The sequence below is a fragment of the Aethalodelphis obliquidens genome, unplaced genomic scaffold, assembly GCF_003676395.1.
Source record: "Aethalodelphis obliquidens isolate GAN/ISIS:26980383/991018 unplaced genomic scaffold, ASM367639v1 scaffold9, whole genome shotgun sequence".
NCBI classification, from domain to species: domain Eukaryota; kingdom Metazoa; phylum Chordata; class Mammalia; order Artiodactyla; family Delphinidae; genus Aethalodelphis; species Aethalodelphis obliquidens.
This window is the reverse complement of record NW_020837953.1, coordinates 15,162,476-15,187,380: the sequence shown is the minus strand read 5'-3', so window position 1 is coordinate 15,187,380 and position 24,905 is coordinate 15,162,476. Positions and strand designations below refer to the sequence as shown.

The following is a 24,905-nucleotide window of genomic DNA, read 5'->3' as shown; positions in this document are numbered from 1 at the left end:
CCTAGCAGGCCCTTATTTTGAAGGGAGATAGAGTGATACTAGCCTTTGTATATGTGGATGGGGAAAGTTAACAAACTAGCTTTCCTTTAGGTTATATAGATCCTCATCTATAGGCAGATCGCCTGGAGAGCTTGGCAACATTTGCAGAAGGAAGAAAAGAAACCAGGCAGGCTCTGCTCTGGGCTTGTGGAAGTTTTGAGTACAGAACCATTATTATTTTTTGTGGAGCATTTTATGGAAAGACTTCTCATTAAAGCATGCATTTGAGAGCAGACTTGAAAGATAACTAGATTTTTTTAAATTGTGTGTTCCTGATCAAAAATGTAAAATATGCCAGTTATAAAAAATTTGAGTACAATAACATGCATCATGTCAAAAGTGAAGTGTCCTTCTTAATCTTTACTTTCTTCTATTTTCCCTCCCTTCAAACCATTTATATATACTCCATTATATTTAAATATACATTTAAAATCTTATATAAATATATATAAGCTTTATTTTAAAAATGAACATTGGAATCATAAGCTATATGCTTCCTTTTTAAAAAAATTTTTTTTTTTTTTTTTTTGCGGTACGCGGGCCTCTCACTGTTGTGGCCTCTCCTGTTGCAGAGCACAGGCTCTGGATGCACAGGCTCAGCGGCCATGGCTCATGGGCCCAGCCGCTCTGCGGCATGTGGGATCCTTCCGGACCGGGGCACGAACCCGTATGCCCTGCAAAGGCAGGCGGACTCTCAACCACTGCGCCACCAGGGAAGCCCCTAAAAAAATTCTTTTTATTTTTAATTTTTATTACATTTTGGCCGCACTGTGTGGCATGTGGGATCTCAGTTCCCCGACCAGGGATTGAACCCGTGCCCCCTGTGGTAGAAGCGTGAAGTCTTAACCATTGGTCCGCCAGGGAAGTCCCTATATGCTTCCTTTCTGCTATTTTCACTTAACAGGAAATGTTGAACATTTTTCTCTTGACTACATGTTCAGCTGCCTCATTATTTTTAACGGGTTCAGTATGTCATTACGTGAAGATTATAATTAACTGGTAATGATCATTTATCTTATTTACAATTTTATTATGATGAGCATTGCTAGGGAGACGTTCTGGTCTACTTTTTTTTCTTTACATTCCTATAAGTGGAATGCTGGGTCCAAGCATACTCAAATTAAAATTATAATAGGTTTTGCTAAATTGCCCTGCAAATAAGTTGCATCACACTTTGTCTGCAGTAAAAGGATATGTTATAGCAAAAACAAAACCCAAACCTCCTTTTGCTCATACCTCTTTATAAAGTGGGTATTTCCATGACAAATAGGATTTTGCCAGGAAAAAGAAGGGTTTTCAAGTGAATTGATGATCAAGATAAAGCCTGCTGAATATGCAGGGCAGAATATTTAAGTTGAATGAGTGAATGGGTTTGGAAAGAGTGGAAGGAGATCAGGCCAGGAAGATAATCTGGATTTACGGAGGATCTTTTTAGTGTTTTTTAGTGTTTTAAAAGTGTGGCTTAGGGGACTTCACTGGTGGCTCAGTGGTTAAGAATCCTCCTGCCAGTGCAGAGGACACAGGTTCGAGCCCTGGTCCAGGAATATCCCACATGCCAAGGAGAAACCAAGCCCGTGTGCCACAACTGAGCCTGCACTCTGGAGCCCGCGAACCACAGGTACTGAACCTGCGTGCCACAACTACTGAAGCCCGTGCACCTAGAACCCGTGCTCCACAACAAGAGAAGCCACCGCAATGAGTAGCCCCCACTCGCCGCAACTAGAGAAAGCCTGTGCGCAGCAATGAAGACCCAACTCAGCCAAAATAAATAAATAAATAAATAAATTTTTTAAAAAAAGTGTGGCTTAGGACTTCCCTGGTGGTCCAGTGGTTAAGACTCCGCCCTTCCCCTGCAGGGGGCGCAGGTTCCATTGCTGATTAGGGAACTAAGATCCCACATGCTGTGTGGCGCCGCCAAAAACAAAAAACCAAAACAAAACAAGCAAAAAGTGTGGCTTAATTCTTTAAACAGTAGGGAGTCATGAGAAGGGAATGACATGACCATGTTTGTTCTGATTAGATCACTAGCAGCAACGTGAGAATGGTGTGAGGGGAGTTGAAATGGGACTTGAACCTCAGGTAGAAAGTCATTGTAATTCTAGATGCTTAGTCTTTATAAGTGATTTTCTTGTAGTCTCTCAGTGGGATTAAGGCAGTTGGTCAACCTGGACTGAACACATGGAGCCTGGCAAGAATAGTATATATTCAGTGTTTGTCTTCTGGAAACCTAAGGGCCAAATTTGTCTAGGAAAAGCTGTCAGCTCCACTCTTATTGCATTGAGTTGGTGAGAAACTAGGTGGGATGGAAGGGACTAGAAAACTCCTAGCCTGCTAGGTTGGGTGTCAGGGTTGGGCCCTGGCATGATGGTGGATATTACAGAGAATTTATTTTTTTTAATATTTATTTAATTTATTTTGGCTGCGCCAGGTCTTAGTTGCGGCATGCATGCAGAGTTCCCTGGCCAGGGATTGAACCCGGGCCCCGTGCTTTGGAAGTGTGGAGTCTTACCCGTTGCACCACCAGGGAAGTCCCTACAGAGAATTTAAAATAGTCATCAACTCAGTTCAGTATTCCACTTGGCATTTCTCACCACCACCAATATAGTTGGAATTTTTAGAGGGCTGCAGATTCTAAAATGGATGTGGAGGGACTTCACTTTGTTTTGGATCAAAGTACTTAAAAATATATATATATATATATATATATTTATTTATTTGGCTGTGCTGGGTCTTAGTTGCAGCATGTGGGATCTAGTTCCCTGACCGGGGATCGAACCTGGGCCCCTGGAATTGGGAGGGTGGAGTCTTAACCACTGGACCACCAGGGAAGTCCCTGGATCAATGTACTTGTAATCCACTTGATATCATTGTATTTTTTCATTTGTTAATTAATAATTTGTTAATTTTCCAAACCTTGTTGTTGAAGGTAAGCAGCTGCTCCCCTTGTCTGGCAGTGTACATAGCAGTGTGGGACAGGTGACTTGGCAGTCTTCAGGAGAAGCATCAAACCTGGTTCGAATGAGGAATCAGACCCTCGGACAGTCTGCGCCTTCTCTGACTGCTGGTTTGGTAAGTGTTAGTACAGATGGTCCCTTGCTCCATGAACAAATTCTTGGTTGTCATTCGTCATTATTGCATCTATTATTTTCCTTTTTAGGGTTTGGCTAGTTTCATTTCTCAAAGCGAATTATGGGAAAGAATGGAATTTAATAGACTGTATTCTGATTGCTCTCATGCTGTCACTGGTACTGATTATATAATGAGAGTCAAGAAGAAGACTCAATATGATTCTAACTTTAATGAATAAATTTCCTGAGAAGGAGCTTTCTTATAGAAATGATTCTAAATCTTGTGAAGTTGTGTTGCTTCTGTGTACAGCTCTGTGGTATACATATTTAGTACATGAAGATAGGGAACATGTTTTGCACATAGTAGGCAGTTCAGTATATACTGGGTGAAAAGAATGAGACTTTTCTTTGTCTAGACTTTGTATAGTAGACAGGACCTAACAGAGGTTACACTGTGTAGTCTGGGCAGGTTGTTTTCTGCCTATTATTGCATCTTGTACCCTTTTACCCTCAGTGGCCCTGCCTCTTTACTTAGGGGACCCGTTAACTTTCTGCTGATCTCACACTCTTACCTCTAAATGTAGGACAAGGCACACAGTAATTTTCAGGATACAATAACAGAAGCTTGTTCCCGTTAAAATAATCTTATCTACTCTTTGGGACCATAAATCTTTTGGGTTGGCACATAGGGAGTAGAAAGTTTTGTCCATTTGTCCATCCTGGGAAGTGGGGATAGGGGAAGAAGTCTGTGACTTTTAGGCCACAGGGACCATCAGGGTCATTTGTGGAACTTCCCCAACTTTTTATCTTATTTATTTATTTATTTATTTTATTTTTGGCTGCGTTGGGTCTTTGTTGCTGCGTGTGGGCTTTTCTCTAGTTGTGGTGAGCAGGGGCTGCTCTTCATTGCGGTGCGCGGGCTTCTCATTGCGGTGGCTTCTCTTGTTGTGGAACACGGGCTCTAGGTGCGCGGGCTTAAGTATGTGCAGCATGCGGGCTCAGTAGTTGTGGCACGTGGGCTTTAGAATGCAGCCTCAGTAGTTGTGGTGCATGGGCTTAGTTGCTCTGTGGCACGTGGGATCTTCCCGGACCAGGGCTCGAACCCATGTCCCCTGCATTGGCAGGCGGATTCTTAACCACTGTGCCACCCAGGAAGCCCCCAACTTTTTATCTTGAAAATATCAAACCTACAGAAAAATGGAAAGAATGGTACAGTGTATACCCAATTAAGCTTGCTTAGATTGACCAATTTCGTTGTAACTTTATATTTTGCCACATTTTGTTTAATCTGTGTGTATGTATATATTTTTTTCCTGAAGATTTCAAAGGAAGTAACAGACGTTATGCTACCTCCCTCTTAAGTATTTCTCCTAACATCAAGGACAGTCTCCTAAATAACCACAATATATAGCGGACCCTTGAACACCACTGGTTTGAACTGGGTGGGCCCACTTATATGTGGATTTTTCCCAATAGTAAATGCTAGTACTATAGGATCCATGATTGGTTGAATCCTGGGATGCAGAACTGTAGATAGGGAGGGCCAACTGTAAGTTTATACTTGGATTTTCCACTGCATGGAGGGGTGGGGAGGGTTTGGGAGATGTCAGCACCTCTAACCCCTGCATTGTTCAAGGGTCACCTGTATTGTCAGATCCAAGAAGTTTAATATCAATTTAATATAAAAACCATATTCAAATTTCCCTACTTGTTTTCAGCATGTCTATTAAAGCCCCATCTCTCCCCTCTTTAACATCTGGAACTTAAAACAAAAAAAAAATCCATGTACCGTCATAGAGATTTTGATCCAGTGGGTCTGGGGTGGTCCCAGGCATCCGTATTTTCTTTAAAGCATTATACCTACTTCTAGATGCACTCTTTTGAGAACTACTGCCACTAAGGTAAAGCTGAATGTTTCATTTTAAGGTGGTTTGTTGCAGAGGAAATTCTTGGACTGAGTTTGCTGAATTCCTAGCTTAGGCCAACTGAAGTAGAATATTCCTGAATTAATTTTTTTTAAAGCTTATTGAGACATAATTCACATATGATAAAATTCACTCATTTAAACCGTACAATTCAGTGATTTTTAGTATATTCATAGATACATGCAGCCATTACTGGAGTCAATTTTAGAACATTTTCATCATTTCAGAAAGAATTCCTATACCCTTTAGCTATCACCTTCATATTTTCACATCTCCTTAGCCTTATGTAACCATTAATATACTTCCTGCCTCCATAGATTTACCTGTACTGTACATTTCATATAAATTGAGCCTTATACTATGTGACCTTTTGTAACTAGCTTCTTTCACTTAGGACGATGTTTTCAAGGTCCATCCATTGTGTAGCATGTATTAGTATGTCATTCCTTTTTACTCCTGAATAATATTCCGTTGTATGGATATGCCATGTTTTGTCTATCTGTTTGTCAGTGGATGGACATTTGGGTTGTTTCTTCCTTTAGACTATTATGAATAATGCTGCTATGAACATTTGTTTACAATTTTCACATGGACAGTTTTCATTTTTCTTGTGAGTGGAATTGCTGGGTCGTATGGTAATTGTTTAAATGTAGCAGTGTTTGATAAACTGCAGTGTATGAGATTTTTGGTTTCTTCACATTGTCATCAACATTTGCTATTATTTGTCTTTGATTTTAGCTATCCTAGTGGGTCTGAAGTGGTATCTGTGGTTTTGGTTTGTGTTTTCCTAATGACTAATGACATTGATCATCTTTTCATGTGATTATTTGCCCTTTGTATGTCTTCTTTGAAGAAATGTCTATTCAGACTCTGCCCATTTAAAAAATTGGGTTATTTGTCTTTTTTATATACGGATTTGTAAAATCATTACTTCTTTAGACCTGCATCCAGTTACTTCTTTCCTCCCAGGGATCTGCCTTTTGTTTCCTCCTGTGCCTTTCTTTCCTGAGCTATTTGCTTACTTACAGTAACCTCAGCTAGTTCCTCCTTTTTCATTCTCCTACTCAAGGATTTCCAGTTGGTATTTTATGTTTGGTGGCACATTTGATAGTATCGAATACTTTTCCTGCTTTGACTTACTTTACACTGAATATACCTCGATGCCACCCCAGCTTCTGGCTGTGGCATTTCTGAAAAATCTGTCCTATAACGTATTCTTGTTGTTAATAGAGTTACGGCCCTATATAGTCCATAGACCCAGCCTCCAGAGAATTTTTGGTTCAAAAAGATTCACATAATAACAACAAAAAACAATTTAAAAGTAACATAACAACACTTAATAGAATGTTAATTATGACTTAAAAGGAACTAAGGAGACAAGAATTGTGTTGTGTATAATTATTGGGGAGATAATTTGCAGGAGGTTAGATTTGACCAGACTCTGGAGAATGGATAGCCAAAAGCCTTAATGTAGCAAATACTTTCATTTTGACGACATCTACGTGATTGTGTTTATGAGGAGACTTTTTTCTTCTCCCTCGTTTCCTAGTATCTATCGAGAAGATTTCTCTGAAGGCCCATCTTCCCCATATATATAGTGACAATGATTCCAATTAGTGGTTTCCAGAGCATGTATAAAAAGGATCATACAATCATACTACTATATTGTATGTTACTAGGGATAGGGAAAAACTTAGATGACATCTTGTCCAAGATTAATTATTAATCTTAAGATATATGTACATACATATATGTTAGGGAACCGCTGACCAAAACCGCCCACCTTGGCCAGGCACAATGATAACCGCTTGTGTGAATTGTCTCACAACAGGAGGTTCTGATAAAGAACTAGGTGCTGCCACCCAAAAACTAACCAGGAGAATTCGGGAGGGGCCTAAAGGAGGGAGGACACGCCAGCCCATAGTATGTCTTGTAAAACTAACCCAGAAGAATTCGGGAAGGGCCAAAAGGAGGAGGGAGGAGACGATATGTGCTGCCAGCCTCCCAGAAACCCTCACACTTGGATCCATCTTGGCTGAGAGATGTGCAAGCCACCAGAAGGACCCTGAGTCAGACCAAATAGGAGCCAAGCAAGATGATTGGCCAGGGACAACTGGAAGCTAACCCCATTGCTATAAAACCTGAGACTGTGAGCTATGCGGCAGAGCAGTCCTCCTGGGTTCCCTTACCCTGCTGCTCTCCGCCCGGGCACCCCTTTCCCAATAAAGTTTCTTGCTTTGTCAGCACATGTGTCTCCTCAGACAATTCATTTCCAAGTGTTAGACAAGAGCCCACTCTCGGGCTCTGGAAGGGGTCCCCCTTCCTGCAACATATATACGTATCCTTTTATGATATAAATTATAATATATGATATATATAAGATATTTACATATATATCTTAAAATACATATATAAGATTGTATGTATATAATCTTTAAAATAAGGTTAGTTCCTTCTTTGCTTTCTCATGAATATGTCGAGTAGTATCTGCAACTTTGATCTTTGTCTGTGACTCGCTCCATCTGTTTATCCTTCCTCTCTGTTCCCCTAAACCGATTCTTCGGTTGTTCCCTGTCTTGTTAAATAGCACCATGACCCACCCCACTCCCCGCCCCAGTAGTAGAAAGCTACAGACCTAGAAGTCTGTTTTGACTCCTCCTCTGCCCTTACTCTATCCCCATCCAATCATCCATCAAGTCCTAGCTCCCAACATCTCTGAGTGGTTCTACTTTTTTTCACAAGGGATGTGGCCCAGTTTAAGCCACATTTGCAGTCTCTTGGATCATTGTTGGGGCCTCGTTACTGTTAACCCTGTATTCATTCTTCTTCCTTTCCAACCACTCTCCACTCTAAAGTCTATTCTTTCAAAACCACAAATCTGATATGTCTGTTCTTCCTCTTTTCTTTTAGTTTTATCTTCTAAAATTTTCATTTGGTTAATATTTATCCAGCCGTAATGTTTAAAATCTTTCCATAGCTTTCTATAACAATTATTATAAAATATAGTAATAAGTAATTATTGAGTGGATGTGTTTTCATTGACATTAGCAAATTGGTAATGAGGCATTAGAGACAGAGACCACAGATGGAAAGATTAGGCTTGGTTGCTTTTTCTCTGAAATCAGTCTGTTGGATTCAAGTAATTTGGTACAATTCACTGGTTAGGTTGACCTAACCAGTGAATTGTACCAAATATTGACATTTTAATAGGAGGGCTGTAAATCCCAGGAATCTTTTAATTGATAGTGTTTGACTAATTCTCCAAATATACTTTTGGGATTCTTTCTTTACTTTATTGGCAGACATGGCCTTCACAGGAATGATGCCTTTATAGGACTGATCACTTGCAAGGAATGGCTCTTTCCATCCTCATGTTCCTAGTTGACATGTAGCATTGTATCTCCTACATAGTAGGCAATGTATAATTACTTACTGAAGGAGTAAAGCACTTTTGGAATACCTTCACTAATGTTATAGCTGGTTGGATTAATACTTGTTTGAAGTATAATGTCCACAAAAGAAGGTTGATTTGGGCTTCCCTGGTGGCACAGTGGTTGAGAGTCCGCCTGCCGATGCAGGGGACACGGGTTTGTGCCCCGGTTTGGGAAGATCCCACATGCCGCAGAGCGGCTAGGCCCGTGAGCCATGGCCGCTGAGCCTGCGCGTCCGGAGCCTGTGCTCTGCAACGGGAGAGGCCACAACAGTGAGAGGCCCACGTACCGCAAAAAAAAAAAAAAAAAGGTTGATTTAATGTGTCAGTACCAGCCTGAAATGATGTCACACAGACCTCTATTCTTGTCCTTGTCTTAATTCATTTTAATCAATATCTTGGATAAAGACACTGAAGAAATTGCTTATCACGTATGCATCAGTATCCCATGCTGATGACACGTTGAATGTTAAATTCAGTCAGAGCCTTACAAACAGAAATGATGGTTCAAGAAGAACCAGGAAAATGAGGTTTAACAGAGAGAAAAGTAACCTTTGAAAAGCCCAAAGCTCAAAACTGGATTGAAATTTGAATTAAAGTCAAGTTCCAAGACATTTTCGTCACTGTAAAAGGAAAACCTTTATCCATTAAGCAGTCACTGTCCATTTTAACTTCATCCCAGCCCTGGTAACTACCAATCTGTATTCTGTCTCCATGGATTACCTATTTTGGGTATTTCTTATGAATGGAATCACATGGTATGTGATCTGTGTCTGGCTTCTTGTATTTAGCATAATGTTTTTGAGGTTTATCCATATTGTAGCATGTATCAGTACTTTGTTCCTTTTTATGGCTGAATATGATCCCATCGAATGGATATACCACATTGTGTTTATCCATTCATCAGTTGATGGACATTTGGGTTGTTTCCACCTTTTGGTTATTGTGAATAATGTTACTGTGAGCATTCATGTTCAAGTATTTCTTTGAGTTCCTGGTTTCAGTTCTTTGGAGTATATACCTTCCTTCCTGGGAGTAGAATTGCTGAGTCGTATGGTAATTCTGTTTATTTTTTTGAGGAACCAATAAGCTGTTTTCCACAGTGGATGCATCATTTGGCATCCCTATCTACAGTGTGTGAGGGTTCCATTTTTTCTATATATTTGCCAAAACATTTTATTTTTTATTTTTTAAAATTAATTAATTAATTAACGGCTGCATTTGGTCTTCGTTGCTGTGTGCAGTCTTTCTTTAGTTGTGGTGAGCAGGGGCTACTCTTCGTTGTGGTGCCTGGGCGTCTCATTGCGGTGGCTTCTCTTGTGGAGAACTGACTCTAGGTGCACGGGCTTCATTAGTTGTGGCTCGTGGGCTTCAGTAGTTGTGGCTTGTGGGCTCTAGAGCGCAGGCTCAGTAGTTGTGTCTCATGGGCTTAGTTGCTCTGTGGCATGTGGGATCTTCCTGGAGCAGGGCTTGAACCTGTGTCCTCTACATTGGCAGGTGGATTCTTAACCACTGCACCACCAGGGAAGCCCCGCCAATACATTTTATTTTCTGTTTTTGTTGTTTTTTTTAAATTATAGCTATCCTAGTGGGTATTAAGTGGTATCTCATTGTGGCTTTGAGTATTATTGTGTGGGGATTTTTTTTTTTTGGCTGTGCTGCGCAGCATGTGGGATCTTAGTTCCCCAACCAGGGATTGAGCCTGTGCCTCTTACAGTGGAAGCATGGAATCCTAACCACTGGACTGCCAGGGAATTCCCTATTATTGTATTTTTAACGTAGTAATATTTCAGAACTTTTTCGAAGTGACATATTTGGGGTATGCCTTTGAAGGAATTAAAAATCCAAGATACTACTTACAACCTTTTCCCATACTTCTTAACTCTTATGATTATTCTTTAATTTTGACATATGAGTTCAAAAAGAAACACCATGGATATTTGTTTTGCCTACTTCTGTGTTACAGAGATTCCAAACTCAGCAACTTCCCCTTTCAGGCTTACCTTTCTGCAGCTGTAACTTTTTGCCTTTTCTACTGTGAAAGTTGGAGATATCTCTATTTATCTCTTAATTAGGTTTATTGAGGTATAATTTTCATAGAATAAAGTTCACCCATTTTAAGTGTGCAATTTGATGAGTTTTCAAAATGTTCCCTTGTATCCCTTTGCAGTTTGTTCTTTCCTGAGTCCCAGCCCTTGGCAACCATTGACCTGCTTTATGTCACTGTGGTTTTTTTTGTCTTTTCCAGAATTTCATATAAATGGAATCATACAGTATGTAATATTTTGCGTTTGACTTCTTTCACTTAGCATAATGGTTTTGAGATTCATCCACGCTGTTTTGAGTATCAGTAGTTCCTTTTTATTGCTGAAAGTGTTCCATTGGCCTGGGTATGTTAGACTTTGTTTATTTTCCCCTTTTTTTTTTTTTTTGTTTTTTTTTTTTTTTTTTTTTTTTTTTTTTTTGCGGTACACGGGCCTCTCACTGCTGTGGCCTCTCCCGTCGCGGAGCACAGGCTCCGGACATGCAGGCTCAGCAGCCATGGCTCACAGGCCTAGCCGCTCCGCGGCATGTGGGATCTTCCCAGATAGGGGCACGAACCCGTGTCCCCTGCATCGGCAGGCGGACTCTCAACCACTGCGCCACCAGGGAAGTCCTTGGATTGTTTTTTGTTTTTGCCTATTATGGAGAAAGCTGCTATGAAAGTTTGTGTACAAGTATTTGTGTGGACTTAGGCTTTCATTTTTGCTGGATAAATACCTAGGAACGAGATTCCTGGGATGTATGATAAGTGTATGCTTATCTCAATGAGGAACTGACATTTTTGTATTTCCACCAGCAGTTGTTCCACATCCTTTTCAGTACTAGGTATTATCATTTTAATTTTAGCTGGTCTAATGGGTGTGTAGGGATATCTCGTTGTGGTTTTAATTTGCATATCCCTGATGACTAATGAGGTTGAATTGCTTTTTATGTGCTTGTTTGACATGTATGTGTGTGTGTGTGTGTGTGTGTGTGTGTGTGTGTGTATTCTATGGTGAATTACCTGTTCAAATCTTCTGTCCTTTAAAAAATTTTAGGTTGTTTGTCTTCTTATTATTGAGTCTTAAGAGTTCTTTGTATATTCTGAATACAAGTTATATATTTGATATATACTTTCTAAATATTTCTCCCTGTCTGTGGCTCATGTTTTCATTTTCTTATCACTGTTTTACATCAAAATCTGTTTATAAAAATGTGCAAAAATCATCTGTATTTCTCTATACTAACAATGAAATTGAAATTTAGAAATCATTACTATTTATAATAGCTTACAAATATGAAATAATTAAAGATAAATTAAAAAAAATTATTTGCAAGACCAGTACATTTTAAACTACAAAACATTACTGAGAGAGATTAAAGAATACTTAAATGAATGGAAAATATGATATGTTAATGGACTGGAAGACTCAATAACATTAAAATATAAATTCTCCTATTGATCTATAGATTCAATCCAGTTCCAATCAAAACCCAAGCAGGACTTTTCAGAAAGTGAAAAGATGATTTCAAGTTTATATTGAAATGCAAAGGGCCTAGAATAACCAAAACAATATTGAAAAAGGCCAAAGTTGGAGGAATCGCCCCACCTGATTTTATGAGTGTCTGTAAGGGTACAGTAATCAAGACATTGTGATATTAGTGTAAAGATAGACACACAAATCATTGGAACAGAATAGAAAGTTCAGAAATAGACAAATATGCAAGGTAATTTAATGGGGAAAAAATAGTCATTTCAACAAATGGTGCTGGAACAGTTTACATGGAAAAAAAAATGAACCTTGATCCTTACCCCATGCTATATACAAAAATTAACTTGAAATGGATAATTACCCAAATGTAAGAGCTAAAATTATAAAACATGTAAAGGAAAATTGGAGAAAAATTTTGTGATTTTGGGTGAGGCAAAGGTTTCTTAGAACATAAAAGGCACAAGCCATAAGAGGGAAGAATTTTCACTTTATCAAATAGTATAAAAGAGTGAAGTGTTCAGTTTAGTAAGAATTATAAGAGTTTAGGTTTAAAAAAGTGCATTCAGTGCCTATTAACTTGAGAATTGCTCTCCTTTCCACTCTTGGTTTCTTCTTTTTTGCGAGAGGAACGTGTTTCTAATGCCACCTAGTGTCTTTTCAAAGGTATGAGAATAATGTTTCATAAGAGATTTTTTTTTCTTTTTTTTTTTGAGATACGCGGGCCTCTTACTGTCGTGGCCTCTCCCGTTGCGGAGCACAGGCTCCGGATGCGCAGGCTCAGCGGCCATGGCTCACGGACCCAGCCGCTCCGCGGCATGTGGGATCTTCCCGGACCGGGGCATGAACTTGTGTCCCCTGCATCGGCAGGCGGACTCTCAACCACTGCGTCACCAGGGAAGCCCCATAAGAGATTTTAAGATAAAAGTTGGGAGATTTTCATGAGATTGAAAAGAATATTAGAAGCCTAGTTGCTTGTTCTCAAGAACATCCTTAAGTGAGAAGCAAAAGAATAGGCTAATTATTTTGCCTGAACAAATTCAGAGATGAATTTTGTAAACATTTTTATCATATCTTTTTGGATAATTTGTAAAGAATTTAAGGTGTACAATTTTAAAAATAGTGGCTTCCATATTTAAAAAAATTTTTTTCATCATTTAATCTTATTTTTAAATTAATTGTTTGTTTATTTTGGCCACACCACGCATCGTGTAGGATCTTAGTTCCCCATCCAGGCATCGAACCCATGCTCCTGCATTGGAAGCACAGAGTCTTAACCACTGGACCACCAGAGAAGCCCCCTTCCATATTTAAAAAAGCATTTAAAATTTAAAAAATTTTTAGATAAATTGGTTGATTGATTAGGACTACTGAAAAACATCTTATTGAATTTGTTGAGGGTTAGAATACATGACATACATGACAACGTTTATGCAAGTTTTTCATTAAGAAAGAAAGATGGTGTTATTAAATCACCAGTTAAAAGTTATAGCTACAGGTTTTGTTCTGTTTTGTTTTTGTTTTAAATCTTTTACAGAAAGTCTTTTAATCAGACCATTAATGTCGTATATTGCTATGTATAAGTGTAATTAACAGTGCGAGGAAAGATTGCAAAGTATTGATATTTGTACATTCTATCATGTAAACAAAATAGAAATCCTGGAGATATTTGAGTTGGGATAGAGAACTAATGTTTACTAGACCCTGTACCTAGGTTTTTTTTTACATATATTCTTCTTTATTTTCTCAGGAACATAAATTTTCTTTTTGTGAGGTAGACATAATTATCCTCTTTTACAGGTGAGGAAATTCAGGTCTGCAGAATGAATTTGTGCATTCATTCCACAAATATTTATGAGGTACCCACTATGTATCATCACTGTACTGGGTGCTCAGAATACAACGATGAACAAAACAAAGTTAAGTACTTTGCTGTAGGATAGTGGGTGAATGTCAGAGTACGGATTCAAAACCAGGTCTGACTCTGAGGTCTATTTCAAGACTTGTAAGTGGAGAGGCACGTCTTTAGCAAGTTGGGTGATTTGAATTGCACTTTTTTGCTGTACTTACTGATACTCAATTTTCTCAGCTATTCAGATACTGAAGATTTTGATTAGGATTACATATAGGGAAAGTTTTACTTGGTTTTGATTACATAAAAATTTCTCTTTGAGTTAAAAAGACTTTCTCGTCTTTAGAGTATGCAAATAAGTTGAAAATACATTTAATTTTATTCCACATAAAATGGTTTTGGCTGGAAAAAGAACAAATTATGATATTATAATAAAGAGATATAGGCAGGATGTAGTGAAATGGCAACATGTACATAGTACCTTCTCCTTAATAATAACCTGGTGCTGTTACCAACCCTAGGCCTGAAAGGGTGAGGGGAAGAAGTGATCCTTGGAACTTGGACAGACAGAGGAGCCTATGTATAGAAAGTGACCTGACAGTTGGCATGACTTGTGGTAGTGTGATGCAGCTTGCCTAACACAACCCTGCAGCGACCAACCCAGGAGAATGAATCTCCTCCACTCTCTCCCTTACCCTCTGTTCTTTCTCCGACCTCTTGCTGGTGCTACCTATTGGCTGAACCCATCTGGACAGAAGAGGGCAAGGGAACCTGTTGACATAGTTCATAATGAGCCTGCATTTGGGGTACAGTGAATGATCTGGAGGGGCGAATGGATGATATCCTGTACATCTTGCAAATATTTTAAACATTAAGCTTATTTATACATAGTTTTGACTATGAATTATGTTAAATCATGTTGCAGTTTTATTCAAAGCACTGCTAATTCTTTTTTTTCATAAACCTGTTTTTGAGAGTGTCTTCATCCCAGAAACCATCTCTTGTAGTTCAGAAATTCCATCATTCTACAGTGCTCTGGTTCATTAAAATACATGTAAATATAGCATTTACTGTACCTTAATTTTAAGTTTGTGTATGCAAAAATATAAGTTCTTTTAAAAAATAATATATAGTAGCAAATAGCAGTTATTCTGTAAACTTTTCATTTAACAAATTCTGTTTTCAAATGGGAAATCAAAGTACTTGATATGACTCTTGGAACCTTATGTGGAATTGCATATATTGTTCCTTTTGCTTAGATTGTTCAGTCAACTTCTGTGCATCTTTTAAGATCCAGTTCAATGATTCCCTCCATTGTGAAGTCTTCTGTGACTCCCTCATCTTGAACAGAGTTGTTAAACTTTATATGTACCACAATTAAACCTTATACAACCTTTATTACTATATATAGGTGGTAGACTCCAAGAGTGTGAATGAAGATTGAGTGCTTAAACTAGTTGCCACCATTAGAAGATGCTTGCTTTGTACAAATTACTTAAGTTCTCTGTAATGCTTTCCCTTTTGTAAAATGGAAATAAAAATTATCTAAAATAGTTATTCTCTTTTTGTCTTAAGTATTAAATGAATTTGTATATGGAAAGTTCTTAGAACAATGCTTGGAAACTCTAGGAAATATTAGATGATATGATTATTGTGTAAATTTTCTCTCATCTGATAGTCTTTGAGCACGTGTTTCTCTTTACACCTGGACTGCAGAGCATAGCACAAAGCGTAGCATGTAGTGGGTTCTCTGTAAACATTTGCAAAATGAATCGGTTTTGAGTGTTCTGATATTCTTATTGTTTTTAACACAATCTCTAAAATTCTGAATAATTGTTTTACTGTAAGGGTTATGAAGATTGCTTTCAAAGTCCTCTCCATGAACATGTCTATTTTCTTTTTTCTCATAGGGTTAACATTTGTAAATATTTGCTGGGAATCTTGGTAGAGGATCCCATCTATCACTAGATTATATACTTCTTGACAGCAAGGTTCGTTTCTTACAAAAATTTCCCCCCATTCACTGCTCCCTGCAACAGCTATCTAACATAATATTTGATGTTTGTATGTAATAGTTGAGTCCACAAGCGTTAGGTGAAAATCACTTTTTCTAAAAATTATCTACTTATGGTGTATGACTCAGGTCTTTTTTTTTTTTTAAGCTTCCAAGTGAGTTGTCATTCTGCATTTTTGCAGTGTGTCTTTTCTTATCTTAGAATATCTAGAGTACAGGGCTGGTTCAAGCATATGTGCATACTGGTAACCTTGAAAGGGGGGAATGTTAAGAAAGAGTAGCGTGCAGAAAAGATTTAACAAGGCCTGAGACTGCTGTCCTTGAAAAAGCCTGCATGCAAGATTGGCCATTGGTTAGCATTTGGGAACTTGAACTGTAAACTGTTTCTTACACTGATAAAGCTTTCCCTAAATGATGAGAGTGACTGACTGTGTCTAGACTGTACAAACAATGTGAATACCTGCTTTCCTGGAGGCCTGGAATTTTGGTATGTAGTAGGCAGAGTGTGCCTGTGTAAGCAGCTCCAATAGAAACTTAGAGCACTGAGTCTGATGAACTTCGCTGGTAGATTGCATTCCATGTGTGTTATCAAAATTTGTTGCTGGAGGAATTGAATGTGTCCTGTGTATCTCCACTGGGAGAGAACTCTTGAAAGCGTGCCTCTGGTTTCCTCTGAACTTCATCATGCCCCTTTTCCCTTTGCTGATTTTGTTTTGTTTCATTTTTCTGTAATAAATTTTAGTCAGGAGTACAAGTATATTGTTGGACCTGGGGGTTACCTTGAGGGCCTCTGACAAAGGTAGCCGCCTTTGAAGGGCTTGTGGAAATGGTCAAAGGTAGCTCCCCAGATTTACATTAATGGTTGGAGTTGAAGATTGTTTTATGTGTAATTAACTTTAGGTCATTTCATAGCACCTGAGACTGAGCCATCTTTTCCTGTACCACTATTTGCCCCAGAACTGGCATTATTTGCTTTTTACCCTGAGGATGGCATTGCTTCTGCCATGTCCTCCGTTTTTTTTCTAGTATATAATTAATTCTTACCTCTTTGAATCTTGAGTCCTTTTCTTCTTTTTAATATTTATTTAATTTATTTATTTGGTTGCGCTGGGTCTTAGTTGTGGCAGGTGGGCTCCTTAGTTGCGGTGCACGGGCTCCTTAGCTGTGGCATGCAAACTCTTCGTTGCGACATGCATGTGGGATCTAGTTCCCTGACCAGGGATCGAACCTGGGCCCCCTGCATTGGGAGCGTGGAGTCTTAACCACTGCACCACTAGGGAGGTCTCTCCTCCTGTTTTTTTATGGCACATAAAACAGATTGAAAGAGCTGGGCTCTCTTTTCTTGGTCTGTTACCTCTTTGCAGCATATCTTATTTTCATTATTTTTATTCAGTTAATTTTATATATATGGCCACTATGTTGAAGTATTATGCTGGGAGCTGTGGCTGATAAAAAAGAAGAATAAGATACAGCTCTTAAGCTGCCTCTGTTTCTTTCTTTTTTTTCTGTACTTGTCCCAAGCTTAGTATAACCCTTTTCTGTTTTTCCTTTGTTTGTCTCAGGATTTCCTGATTGATATTTTCTGTTTGTGAATACATTTAACAGTTTTCTTAGGCAGTTTAAAAAAGAACTGTCCTGGAATGTCCATCTTATATCCCCATACTTGCAAAATTGTTCTGTGCCACGTAAAATGACACATCTTATATCCCCATACTTGCAAAATTGTTCTGTGCCACGTAAAATGACACATTTTAGAGCCCATGGTTGTGTGTGTGTGTGTGTGTGTGTGTGTGTGTGTGTGTGTAATCATGATTTATTACTGTGTTAAGTGAGGGAGACTTGTAGGAAGAATTGTGACTTAAAATATTCCATCAGTGTTTAACTTATGAAATGCATATGTAATAAGCATGTTTATAACAATGCAAGCACTGATGGGTCAAACTGAACTTGTGTTAGTCCAATTGGTTCTGTGATCTATATGAAACTAATATGCGTATTTCAGCCTATGCTACTTATTACATAGAGGCATGTTTTCATCTGTTGTAGAACCTGTGAAATAATCTTGCTCTACAGAATGTTATAAAGTTAGAGGTAAATTGACCAAAGTACTCATTCTCTAAGCAGAGAGCTATAAAAGGGAGATAACATAATATAATTATAATTTTGAGGATAATATTTAGATTTGCCTTTAAATTAGGTTAATGGTATCTTTGGGCTTTTAGGATCCCTTCCTAAATCTCAACTGGTTTAGGTTAGTATTGAGAAATACTATATCCACATAGTGTCTGGATTTTTATTCATTCAGCAAACATGTTTTTAGTGCTCACATGGTGTCAGGATTTGAGGTGAATGCTGGAGAAAATAAGATACAGAAGGCATTGTCCTTGTTCTCAGAGAACTAAATAATAATTGCTGTATAATTGTTATAATAGAAAACTGTGTGAGGCATAGTTTGGACACAATAGGTAGTGATCAGTTCTGGATGTGGGTGGGAATTAAAAGCTTAATAGTGATAATGCTTGAGCTGGATTTTAAAGGATGATTAGAAATGATCAAAGGATGGTAGAAGTTGTCTGTGAGGCAATAAATAACTTTTTCTAGGGAATGAAAGAAAACTTCATGGAAGAGGTAGTGTTTGAGCTAGACCTGGATGGATAAGTTTTAGAGATAAAAAGGTTTGGGCAGAGAGAAGGCCTTTCTGAAGTAGGGAACATGAAATAAAGGTATGGTTGTCTAAAATCCTAGAAACAGCAAATAGTTCATTTTGGCTGGACTATAGAGCTTATATACTCATACTATACGGCAGTCAGTGTGCCTTCTTCTGGCTGCATCTTATTAAATAAAACGGACATTGTCCCTGTCTTCATGGAGCCTAAGGGAAGGAGTGAAGTGATAGATAAGGTTGTGAACAGTAGGTTGGGTAAATTGGATTAAAGAGCAAAGGAGTTTGGATGTTAAGGGAGGCATCAGGACCTCAGTTTTAAGTAGTGGGGAGCCCTTGAGGATTAACAAACTGGTTGAGAATTTTGATTAGGGCACTAGAGAGAAATGGGTTGGAGGGGGTCTTTTGTGTAGAGGTGATTGTTTCCAGATAAAAAAAGTGGGAGGGTGGTTGATGAGGAGAGGGTTAGGGAGGGAGAGGGAGGGAGATCAGTGTAAAGTGCTCAGAGAGTGTTTTCTGACTGAATGAGGGTCTTTGTATCTGCCCGTGTTCTTTACTCTCTGTGTACATCTCTTGCTTTCCTCATCAGTTGTTTCTTTCACCTTTCCCCATTTTATTTACCCTTATTCTGACTCCTTAATTGGCTTGTTTATGAAAAACGTTTCAGATTTTTTCTGGAACTAGAGATCTAATAGTTATCCTCTGCTTAGAAGCCTCCAGTGATTATTAAAATTACAAAGACTTGATAGATCTCACAGAGTGATTTCATTAATCAAAAAAAACAAAAAAACCCCCAAACCCCACAAGATTATGGGAGCCAGGGCAGGCCTAGGGAGTGGAAAAAAGAGCCTGTTTGGCCATGTCTAATTTGAGGGATCCATTGCCAGTAAGAATTGTTTTTAGAGCTCAGGAAATTTGTGCTAGAGATAGAGCTTTAAGAGGCAAATCATCAGTATGAAATGGTAGTTGAAGCTATGAATGTGGATGAGTTCACTTGAGAACATTGAAGGATTAAAAAAGAGACAGACCTTTAGGGGAGCCACTCTTCTGTTAGATGAGGATTGCCTTTAGGACAGGTATCGTGTCTTTCTAAATTTAATAGACCTTTTTGACTCTTCTGTGGCAGTTTGTTGTGCCCGGTGCTGGGTGCACAGAGAAGAATGAGATACAGTCTTTGTGCTTAGCAAGATCCCAGGCTTTTAGGACAAAGAGAGATGTGTAGTGAACAGTGCAGAGCAGAAGGTGCTTTGGGGAGGGAGAGAAACTGCTGTTGAGTTTTGCATTTTCAGTAACTATTCCATTATGTGTCACTCAGTGTGATTAGGAGGTTAAGTTTTTTGCTCTTTTTTAAAGCAGTGTAATTGATTTGTTGTGGGACGCCGCCAGGAAGGAGCTGGATTCTTGGTCCAGAAGGAGGCAAAGTTACATTGTTGCATATTGCTTGCACTACCCAGGAGTGCCGCGTAAGGCGCCACGCGTGCATCCCGTGGATTGTAGGCGTAGCAATGAAGTGTCACATGTACTGACACACACCAATCCAGGGCTGTTGTGTGGACCTACTGGCCAATATAAAGCCTGCCATATTCTGCTGCGTAGGGTCTTCCTTCCATCTTTTTTCAACCAAGCTGTGCTCCAATAAAGTGTGATACGAGAAAAATCTTGCATGTGGCGGCTCGTTATTCTGCTGGTCAAAAGCGGCCCACCGCAATTTGTAAACGTTTTAAAGAAGAAAACAACTAGTCCTTTCAACAGGTTAGTTGCTTTATATGTATGTTGTCCTTGATTATAATTTTTCTATAGACTACTAGTATTAAATGGGGTAAAAAGATGCTTGCCACTATGCTTTCAATGAAAATGCCTGGAGAATTAATTATGAGCAGGAAGATTTATATCAAAACAAATCATATAGTTTCTCTAAATGAGTGATAAGAATTGCCTCCCCTTCCTCCTATTCAAGAAATATGTATATAATTATAAATCAGCATTGATGCAGTTATATAGCTGTAAATGGCAATGAAAGATTAATGTTATTATCAACACTGTCAAAGAACTATAGTGTTTAAAACGTATTTTGCTACAAATGAATGAGTCTGGGTGTTCTGTTTACCTGGTAGGATTGTATGGAATTGTGGTCTGTGTGCTCTGTACTGTGACTTTTGATCTGCGTTTCAGAATGCTGGGATTAGGAGCATCTCTGGCTAACAAAACTTTTTACAAGACATTTTATCTTGTCTTCTATAGTAGTTTAGTTTAGGTTCCTGATTATGAATGCAAATGTAAATTGCTGTATTGTGCCTATTAAAGGAATTGATGGGCATCTGATCTAGCCTTATCATTCTGAACAATAGTAGTTCTCATTATAAGCTTATGATGGCAGTGTGTTAGCTGCATTGTATTAAAGGGCCTCAGCTGTCTTCCTTCAGCAGCACAATTATTGATGTCAATGAGAAGCATGGCTCATTGGCATTTTAGGATATTAGTTTCATGGAGAAAAGAATAATACTTTGAACATAGGATGCAAAATCCTCTTTGTGCTTAAAATGCATTAAAGAAACTCTTTTAGATTCATACATGATGTTATTCTACTTGGTACTTGCCTACTTAAGTAAATAATCAGAGATTAGCTAAAGAATAGTCACATCCTTCCCATAGAAGTAATTTGTGGGAGATATTAGCTAGTATTTCCACATCAACTAGCGTTTTTTACAGCAGGGCCCATTTTGAAGGGCTCATTTACTGCATGATTAAAAATAATAACATTTGTTGAATGCATCCTGTGTGCTGGGGACTATGCTGAGTATTTGAAATGGATTAGCTTTATTTAATCCTTATACCAACCCTATGAAATAGACATGATTACTCAATCAATGTATAAATTGAGGAAGTGGAGGCTTAAAAGTGGGTAACTTGCCCAAGTTCACACAGATGGTTCATGATAGAAGTATGGTTTGAATCCAGATCTCTCTTTTTGTAGAATGAATGCTGTTAATCTCTGTGATGATGTTTCTTATTATTTTGTAATTACTATATTTGGGAAGTTTCTCTCTTGGTTTCACTTGAACCACTTTTGTTGAGAAATTATAGAGAAACCTCTCCTTCAGTGTTGTCTGACAACTCCCTTTTCTCATTCAAAACCAGACAAAAAATTGAATGTTAGAGCAGGATAAATTTAACTGGACATTCTGTACTTTTATTTGCTAAACCTGGCAATCCTAAACAGGGAGGGACCTCAGAACAGTAGATTTCTTTTTTAACAGTTGTGGTATTGGTTCCCAAACTTTGCTGCACATCGAAATTATCTGGGAATCTTCAAAATACTGACACCTGGCTCCTGATCTCAGACATTCAAATATAATTGGTGTGGGATGTGACCTGGGGATCAGGATTTTCGAAAGCTCAGGTTGATTGTAATGTGCAGCAGAGTTTGGGAACCACTGAGATGTGGGAAACTCAAGGTTTTAAGGGACTTCTGAAAATCCCTATACAATGTTTTTTCATCTTTTCCTCTCTTGGCAGATATTAAACATGCTGTAATAAATATCCATATTCATATATTCTTAAATGTTGACGCTTCCCTCTCTCTAGAATAGATCCTCTAAAATGGAGTTGCTGGATCAAAGGTTATATGCATATTTTATTTTAATAGGTATTATTGTTTTTAACAGTTTACTTTCTACCAGCAATATGTGAATATACCTGTTTTCTTGCATTTCTCTAAGTTATTAGATATTAAAACTCTTGTAATTTTTGCCACACTATGTTATTTATTTATTTAAACATTTTATTTATTTTATTTATTTATTTTTGGCTGCGTTGGGTCTTCGTTGCTGTGCATGGGCTTTCTCTAGTTGTGGTGAGTGGGGGCTACTCTTCGTTGTGGTGTGCGGGCTTCTCACTGTGGTGGCTTCTCTTGTTGCAGAGCACAGGCTCTAGGCGCATGGGCTTCAGTAGTTGTAGCACACAGGCTTAGTTGCTCCGTGGCATGTGGGATCTTCCTGGACCAGGGCTCGAACCCGTGTCCCCTGCATTGGCAGGCGGATTCTTAACCACTGTGCCACCAGGAAAGCCGGCATACTGTATTATTAACTCTGCTTTATAAATGAAGAAGCTGTGAGGTAGTATGAATACATCACTCAAGATGATTATTGTTAACAAGTAATGGATTGGGATTCTTTTGTTTCTGATTCCAGTGGTTTCTCTGTTATATCACAAATGCCTATACAAAGTGTACTTTTCCTATTATTCTATTATTTCAAGAGAGTCTCAGAACATTCCTTGGCATCAGTTGGACAAGGTTATGTGATTATGATAATATTGGTATTTGCTACTGACTGGAATTTTCTAATTAGTTTATCTCTGTATAGGCAGCTTTTTTTTTTCTTAATGAAGATGTTTTCAGTCCTTAGAGGCAGTGTTCAGAAGTTAGAGAATGAATCTAGGGAGGAGTCAAGACATCATGTAAAAGTGTAAAAAGATAGGGTTTTTTTCCCCCTCAAAACCAGATTTCATTGGATAAAAATTCCAAATGATAGAGTGAGTATAAATGAGTTTAAATATTGTATAAAATTCTAGTTATGTATGTTTTTCTGCTCTTGGCATGGGCTTGAGTCTTTGAAAGCGGAAAAGAAGATGATTTCATTTAGTAATGTAAAAGGCTATACAGTTTATTTAAGAGCTCACACTGCTAGAAAGACAGTTTCTTCACGTTTTCACTCTGATGCTTAGGAAGCTCACAAAGTATTTCCCACCTTTCTTCATTCAGAAGCACCTAACACAGGCTTAGTTGCTCCGTGGCATGTGGGATTTTCCCAGACCAGGGCTCGAACCTGTGCTCGAACTTTGTCAGTCAGCTCTCTAGACTGTGGTTTTACATATGGAAGAGTTAGAAAGTAATACTCTTCTCAAGAAGAAAGTGGTGGTCGAGGTCCAACCTTCACCAATTTGAAGGTTGTTACTAGTGAGGGTGGAATGTAGGGAACCTTTATAACTCTGTAGAAGCAAATTAGTTAGGAGGATGGAATTTTAACATGTCAAGTGATAGACTTGTTCCTTCTCTAGTATTCTTCATCTTATAAATGGTGCCACAATCTTGGTAAAAGATGGCATCCTTGATTGTTTTATTTTTCCACCTCATGTTCAGTCCAAGAGCTAGTCTAGTTGGCTCTCTGTATGGAATACACTCTGAATCTGTGTATTTGCCTTCTCTCCACCCTGCCTGCCAAGCCTAATTGCTAGAACCCCTAGTACAAGTCCCCACTTCTCTAGTCTGAACTGTTCCAGTAGCTTCTTATGTGATTTCTCTGCATTCCCTTGACCTCTTTACAAATCATTCTCCACAAAGTAGTCAGTACATTAAGAAAAATTTTAAGCAATTTTTTAAGAAAGTAGTACATTAAAAAAAATGTATATCAGATTATGTCATTCCCTTGCTTAAAATTACCCAGTGGCTTCCCATTATACAAACAATAAACTCTAAACTCCTTATCATGGCCTACCAAGTTACTATATGATCTGGTCCCTGCCTACTTCTCTGAACTCATCTTATGCAACAAACCCCTTCTTACTATATTCCAACAGTGTTAGTCTTCTTTCTACATAATGGACATTGCAAGCTTGTTCCCACCACAAAGCCTTTGCAGGTTATTTTCCCTATAGCTATTATGCACTTTAGCCTGATCTTTTCATGACTGAGTCTCTCTTTCAAGTTTTATCTCAAATGTCATTATTCCTCCCCCATCACACATTGTTTTCTTCATGGCGTTTAACGGTGTGTATGTATGTTTGTATTTACTTGTTTATTTGAAAAAAAATCTTAACTTGTTTTTTTGCATCTTTACATTTGGAAACTAGTATAGGATCTTACTCTGGATTTGGGGAGCTTTTGAATTTTATATATTAAAGGCATTTTATTAAAATAATCTGTTTATGCAGACTATCATGGCATGCTTGAGGATTTCTGATTTTTGCCTTGTTCACTAATATCCTGACAGCTCTGCTTGGTGGACGGACAGATCAGAAGTGATGGGAGATTTTGTTCTTTATAATGAACAGTGCAAACTATCTGTTTTTTTTTTTTTTTTTTTGGGGGGACGCGGGCCTCTCACTGTTGTGGCCTCTCCCGTTGCGGAGCACAGGCTCCGGACACGCAGGCTCAGCGGCCATGGCTCACGGGCCCAGCTGCTCTGTGGCATGTGGGATCTTCCCGGACCGGGGCACGAACCCGTGTCCCCTGCATCGGCAGGTGGACTCTCAACCACTGCGCCACCTGGGAAGCCCCTATCTTTGAGTCTTCCTTATTTTGAACATTTTGCAACACCAACTATGTATGACACTTACTTTGGTTAAGCTTGGGATTTTAAAGACTTAGAACCATTCTGTAAGATGAATATTTTAATAGGTATTT

The 24,905-nt window shown here is 38.5% G+C and overlaps 1 protein-coding gene across 7 annotated transcripts in view; it reads left to right on the top strand.

Annotated features, from left to right (window-relative positions):
* Positions 1-24,905, top strand: part of MAST2 (microtubule associated serine/threonine kinase 2) — a 204,507-nt gene that overhangs the window by 30,976 nt on the left and 148,626 nt on the right. For all 7 annotated transcript variants that reach the window (XM_027108629.1, XM_027108628.1, XM_027108627.1 and 4 more), the window contains exon 3: positions 2,966-3,108. In XM_027108629.1, the coding sequence (XP_026964430.1) occupies positions 2,966-3,108 (143 nt within the window). The remainder of the gene's footprint in view (positions 1-2,965; positions 3,109-24,905) is intronic.